The following is a 6,850-nucleotide window of genomic DNA, read 5'->3' as shown; positions in this document are numbered from 1 at the left end:
GACAAATTACGATCATCTATTTAATCAGTTTACACAAATGATGACGGGCGTCTGGATTTGAAGTGCCGCAGTAACAGGCGAAATGTTCCAAGCCGTCCCGCATGGTAGTGGGGCTGCTGGCACGCGGCGCGGTCCCGCCTCCCCTGCTTTAAAGCGTCCGGAACGCCTCCGCGCTCCTCAGTTTGCCCAAGCAGCAGGAGTGGATTATAGGATGCTGGACACGTGCGATGGATTTTTGCTTTTTATGATAATACCAACATTACGGAAAAGATGACTTCCGACAACTGTGATTCTCTCGAGGCTTTGCAGAACATTGGAGAAATGTTGAACTCCAACGTCTCCAAACATTTACGCGAAGGCAATGGCACCAACAGTGGCTCTTGTAGATCGGTGTCCGTTGGATTTCCTATTACCATGATGCTCACGGGCATGGTGGGCAACTCTTTAGCTCTTATTCTGGTGTATTTCTCTTATAAAAAGAAGGAAAATAAAAGGAAAAAGTCGTTTTTGCTGTGTATTGGCTCGTTGGCGCTGACCGATCTCTTTGGGCAGCTCCTAACCAGTCCCATCGTCATATCAGTTTACCAAGCGGACCTCAAGTGGGAGCGCATCGACCCGTCTGGCAACTTGTGCGCGTTTTTCGGTGTGTGCATGACCACTTTCGGTCTCTGTTCTCTTTTTATGGCCAGCGTAATGGCCATTGAGAGGGCCCTGGCGATCACCAATCCACACTGGTACTCCAACCACATGAAGACAAGTGTCACCAAACAGACCCTGGCGATCATCTGGTGTCTGGTCTTGATCTTCGCCCTGCTGCCCATCGTAGGGGTCGGTAAATACACTTTGCAGTGGCCAGGGAGTTGGTGCTTCATAAGCACAGGGGACAGGGATGTTCCCGGTAACATGTTTTTTTCCATCACTTTCGCGCTACTTGGGATCTTCTCTCTGCTTGTGACTTTCTCCTGCAATGTGGCCACCATCCGGGGACTGGTTATACGCTGCAGGAACAAGTCTGGCACGGCCCAGTCCTCCAAGCAGTGGGAGCGACTCACCACGGAGACCGTCATCCAACTGCTAGGGATTATGTGCGTCCTGCTAATTTGCTGGTCTCCCTTACTGGTAAGTCTTTTGTTTTTGTTCGTTATCCATGTGATTTATTCCACTTCTAGAATCGATTTACGCACATGCACGCAAGCTTCTTACATTTCTCACTGGTTTCTTTTTATCGTACGTGCTAAAAAGGCAAAGTAGGCTACTATGTGGTCCTGCAAGCTTCCTTTGATAAACTAATGCCATTTGCCATTACGGGCGAATCCACTTAGCCAGGCCCTGTTTGGTGGTCTGCTGATTGTGTAATGAGGTCATATATTGTCCGTCAGACATTTTATTTCCCCGTTGAGGATATTCTGATTATCCACAGGACTCTAGCAATGGTGCTGCTGGGTAATGACAAGCAACCAGAATCTACAGACAATGATTTATAAACTATTTGTCATATATTGTGATAGCTAGACAATGATATTTTGTCTTTATAGTGGTCCTTGTTGCGTAAGTGATCAATTACCAGATATGCATATTATTTTGAAATGAACAATAACGTTTTTTCTAAATGTTCTCATGTGGAGCAAAATAGTTCACGTAAAACAAAAAATACATGATCACAAATATATGAATAGTATGGAGGGTAACATGTTATGTTCTAATAATTCAGCACACACATTGTTTTTCCCAAAGCGACTCTGACATGAGATTGATAACAAGACAAATGCAAAGTCAATATTGGAAGAACTAGAAATTGAACAACCAATTTTTATACAACACGATGAGTACAGAAAAGCTGTAATGCTTCAGCATTACACTCAGTATCCATACCAGAGAGAAAACACATTGCTCAGACCACCCGTAACAACAAGGTAAAAGGTATCATCATCCAAAACAGACAGAGATGAAAGCGATCAGCATCCACATCAATGACCTCCCGTTACAGGTGCTGATGCTGCGGATGATCTCCACCCAGACATCATCCCATCACTGCAAGCAAGACCCCTCTTCTTCCTCCTCCTCCTCCTCCTTATCCTCCTCCTCCTTAGCCCCGGGTCGAGACTTGGACTGCAACTTCTTCCTCATGGCCATCCGCCTGGCCTCGCTGAACCAGATCCTGGACCCCTGGGTGTACCTGCTGCTGAGAGAGATCCTGCTGCGCAAGTTCTGCATGGTGGCCAACGCCATGTCCAACTGCTCCATCGAGAGACAAAATGAGAACCAGGTGGCTCTGACCGCCGTCCACAAGGAGGGCTCGCTGGAGGTGGACCGTCTCCAGAAGCAGCAGACGGAGTAGACGGCACACTTGCGGTTTATTGTTTACCCAGAAGCAGACAAGACGGGACGGGACCCCAGGGTTGTGGCGTGCGGATTGGATTTGGATTGGTTTGGATTTCCTGCACATTTTCAGACGGTTCTGAAACGGATTGGGGTTTTTTCTCTGCACGACGGGGGACTGGATTTGAACTTGGATTTTGTAGACTGTACACAGGAGGATGTTTAAGGAGTCAAGGAGCTCTGCCGCTGTACTGTACATGTTCACCAGCTGAGTCCTCTCAATGTGCACTCTTATTTGTTTGCTTGGAAAAAAAACGCACATTCCATTCCAAAGTCAACTAACCAGCATGTGGTCGCGTCACCTTGCAGACTTCTTGCAAAGTATCGAATGTAGTTTGAAAGGAAATGGTTTTTGGGGTGTTTTTCTTTGTCATGACTGTGTCCTTAGGACTGCAGACTCACCAAATATGGTTGTGTATGATATTGTGGCTGATGTGGTTGTGCTAGAAAAACCTCTGTGGCCTATTTGTTTAAATAAACATGATCCATCAGGATCAAAGATGGTGAATCAATCCCATGTAATACTATAACCTGAATGATGTGCATATTGTCCCCAGAATCCTTTTATAGTGCCTGCTGAGCTGTGGCTGCTTCTAAGAATGTTAAGCTATTACTGTGGAAATGATGAAGGGTACGTTCATGGAGGCTTGACGGAGAATGTTGAAAAGGGGATTTCAATACAAGCTGTATTATTCCTTTTGTTATTTTTTACCTACCTTTAAGTAATAGCTTTAAAGTGCTTGATAATACTATATTTGTCTTATTGCGTATGTACAGGATTGTTCAAATGATGAAACGCAAGAGCCAATTATGTTTGATCATTAGTAATGCTTGTTGTAAATATTTGTACAACAAAAAAAGGATTTATTTATATGTTGGGGTAATTGCACATTTCTTGTTTGTTTGTGGTGAATGCTGAAGCACTATCCGTCTTTAAATGTTAAAATAGGTCTCCCGCCGGGTTGATTGCAAACGAGACCATTGAAATGTGAATGTCGTTCCATCTATCCAATTCCTTTTGAATTCTGCCAGGCATGGAGCTTACTTTTTTTTTCTCCAACTATGATTTTCTAATATATTTGGATGCAGAGACAGTGAAATAGCCCCTCCGAGCTAAACGGTACTGGGGTAGATCTCCACAGTGCACTGTCTACCTGAGGATAGCAACGAGAGACATAGGTAATGTACCCAGTCGTTGAGAGGATGCTAACTACTCCTGGCTGACAGTAAATGAGGACTGATGAACACCAGTGTCTTCTGAAAACATTTGTACTTCATCTGTGTATCATAACTTACAGATTGCAAAGTTACATTTTGTACCCATAGTAAATGAATGTTCGTGCCATTCTACGTATGTTAGAAGACAAATGTCCTTCAACATCTTCTTCTGCAGCAGTAGGTTACCTTTCGCGTAGAATAGCAAGGCATTCTCTATGTTCTTCTCATGTTGGCCGATAGTATTATGTGTCGGGTACGCCAGAAACCCGATCATGTTGTGATCATACCAAAATGTGACATACACGGTACATCTGAGCTCAAAGCTGATTCAGTTATTGACCACCAATGTCTCATGGAGACATTTCCATACAACATGGCTGTTGAATGGAAAGTGAAGACATTAAAAAAATTAACACAACACAAAAGGCTTAGTGTTATTCAGGGTTTGTTTTGTTTGTGTGTTTTCTATGTTTGCTTGTTTGCACAGAAATTTGCTTGTGGGTAACCTTGTTTCGTATTGCAAATGTTCATGTTGCTCATGTTTAACAAGTCGTTTGTGTAAAATGTCTCATTGGATGTATTTAATTAGTATTTAAATCTGTTTTTGAGTGCCTAATTGTTTTTTTTCACAGCGTTAAAGGATGTTTTCATTATTCAATACTGTTTTCATATATTTATTTTAAGAAAAGTACAGCTTAACATGTTTTTTTTTTTCAGTTCAAGTTTTTCATATCAATTATACACCCTGCTAAATAATTACTTGACTATTGATTTTCTTCCTTTGACTGAAAAAACACAGAAGCCAGACTGAAAATTTGTCTTTCTTTAAAACTTCAATTACCAGGTCAACATTGAACAGTAAATAAACAAAGTTGTATCTCAATATTATCCCATTTATGTTTGTACGAACAGGTCAGCTCAGATTTTCTTATTTCAAATACATTCCTCTGGGTTCAAGTGAACACACCTGAAAGCCATAACACGGTGAATAATGCTTTATGATTCTCATAAAGCCATCTCTGCCAGCTGGCTCCATTCTCCTCAGATCAGTCCGGCATGCGGTTTGATCTTCTGATTCCATCCATGTGCTGATAGACAGGTTACCTTTATGCAGGCCTGTATTGGCTCGAGGGTGGATAAACTCTTGCAAAGAACTCCCTACAGTGTCGCTTTCCCCCAGCCCAGCCTCTCAGCCCGCATCTCGGATAACCCTCAAATGGGCTGAGGTGTTGTGTGAGTTAGACTCCCAGCTCAAAGGTAATGGGTTTGATTCCCCATGTCAGCATAATGACATGTATCTGAAAATCACTTTGGATAAATGAGTAAATGATAACACACTAACATTTTTCCAACATCTCAGTTATGAAGTCGCTAACCTACCTGGTCACCACCACATACAAATACAACTCAGTTGCATTTTACCATCAGCAAGGCATGGGGAGGAAGAAGATGAGGAGGAAGAGCAGGAGGAGGGGTGACCATGTACTGATCTGCCTTTCACCCCCTCCCCCCTTCTTTGCTCTCTCTGATTGGCCAGATGGAGGGGATGCCGGTCTAGTGCCTCCATCTCCTCAAGGCTGGACCGCTATAGAACACACTCAATATGTCTCATCTCACAGAGTGGCTGATGGGAGGCACCTTGCATCTATTATGCTTAGAAATCTATAATGTTGGGAAAGCGGTAACATATCATGTATATTACGTATTTTATTTCCTCCGGTTGGCTGTTCTCTTCGGGGCGGTTGATGAAAACAATCTCACACGCCGATGACTTCACCCCCCCCCCCCACATCCACCCCCGTCGTGATAGTAGCGGAGAACTGCTACACTCCTGGTGAGCCTGACTACCGACCCCCTCTCAATAATCAGTCAAACGTCGATCACACAAACAAGCCGGAGGAAGCCATTAGGCCTACTTGTTGTTTTACTGTGAGTCATGGATTTTATCTTGTAGCACAGGGAAAACTTTAAAGCCCATGTTGCAGGTTAACCAGAAGTTTCGATTAATGGGTACATAAAGCACTCAAAATAAGTATATCATTAATAAAATGTCTCCAAAATAGCGTTAAAGTCCAGTTTTTGTCGTTTTTGGTAGTTAGGGTGTTTTCTTCCGTAACTCGGCGATGACGTCACGTTGGGGAGACGTGGTGGAAGGTAGCCTCAGCCTAGTACTAGAATTAGGGCGTCTGGGATGAGGAAGAGGTGGCAAGAACCACAAATTACATGTATGATGGCCCACAACCGTATAATTTCGAACCTGTCAGACGTGAGAGGGCGAATTAGGAATTGCCGAGAACTGATGTCCGTCAAAGCCGATTAAATGCATGGTCAGAGGAGAATGGGTGAAGAGTTGCTATCATTTAGCAACGCAGCAACGAGCGCTGGAGCTAGTCTATGAACAGCAGTGCATACAATAACAACACTTTTTTTACTGTCAGTGAATAGCACCGAGTGAAAGTCAACGTTTTCTTTATATCTAGTGACAGTGATTATGTTGTTAGTTCAGATACGTACTGGTACTTAGTCAGAAGATCTAGAAATAGAAGGCATAATGCTAGCTATGGGCTAACTTGCCAGTCCCACCTGTGAAATCCCCCCTCAGATAATCCATTATTACAGGCATGCAAACTAGTCACCTTTCGGCGAAATTCGCCGTTTTTTAAACTAAATTGGCCACTTGTGTGATTCGTGGAGATCCAGTGGGGGGGGGGGGGGGTCTACAGTCAGATGAAAACGAGACGATAACTAAATAAAAATCAATTTAGGATGACAAAAACTACGACAAAATCTTTTGACACTTTCGTTAACGAATAAAAATGAGACGAAAATGTAAGCGGGACGATTTGGGAAGCGATCCAATCAGAAATAAGCTCTTTATGTGGGGAAGTACTGATCGTCCCGCCTGGCAGGTCAACTAGCAGGCGCTTGCTGCGTCGCAAGCAAGTGTCCCTTTGTAAACAGTTTGGCGCAACGATCACCGGTTAAAACACAACCAACTTGAAGTCATTGGCAGACGAGTCATCCCGAAATTCACGCAAGGATAAGCATACTTAAACAGTTTTTTTCTTTCAAGCTAATGTTATATGTGTTTTCGCTAAAATTGGAATACAATACAAGCTGAAAGAAACCACCACTGTCCTGTAACGGTACCGGAGCTCTGTGCTGTCAACACCACAGCGGGGCACAGAAACACAGGATTCACTGTGGTTTCTGTGAATGATTGAAGATGAGGACTTTATTTTAATGATTGATA

General features: G+C 43.3%; 1 protein-coding gene across 1 annotated transcript; it reads left to right on the top strand.

Annotated features, from left to right (window-relative positions):
- Positions 1-270: 270 nt before the first annotated feature.
- ptger3 (prostaglandin E receptor 3 (subtype EP3)) lies at positions 271-2,338 on the top strand (the record flags this gene model as incomplete). Its single annotated transcript, XM_084472457.1, has 2 exons — positions 271-1,119; positions 1,988-2,338. 2 exons carry the CDS (start codon positions 271-273, stop codon positions 2,336-2,338), a joined length of 1,200 nt encoding a protein of 399 aa, XP_084328583.1.
- Between the last annotated feature and the right edge of the window lie 4,512 nt (positions 2,339-6,850).

The sequence above is a fragment of the Micromesistius poutassou genome (genome assembly GCF_964030765.1).
Source record: "Micromesistius poutassou genome assembly, chromosome: 9".
NCBI lineage: Eukaryota > Metazoa > Chordata > Actinopteri > Gadiformes > Gadidae > Micromesistius > Micromesistius poutassou.
Note: the sequence above shows the minus strand (reverse complement) of the source record. Positions and strands in the feature narration are given on the sequence as shown.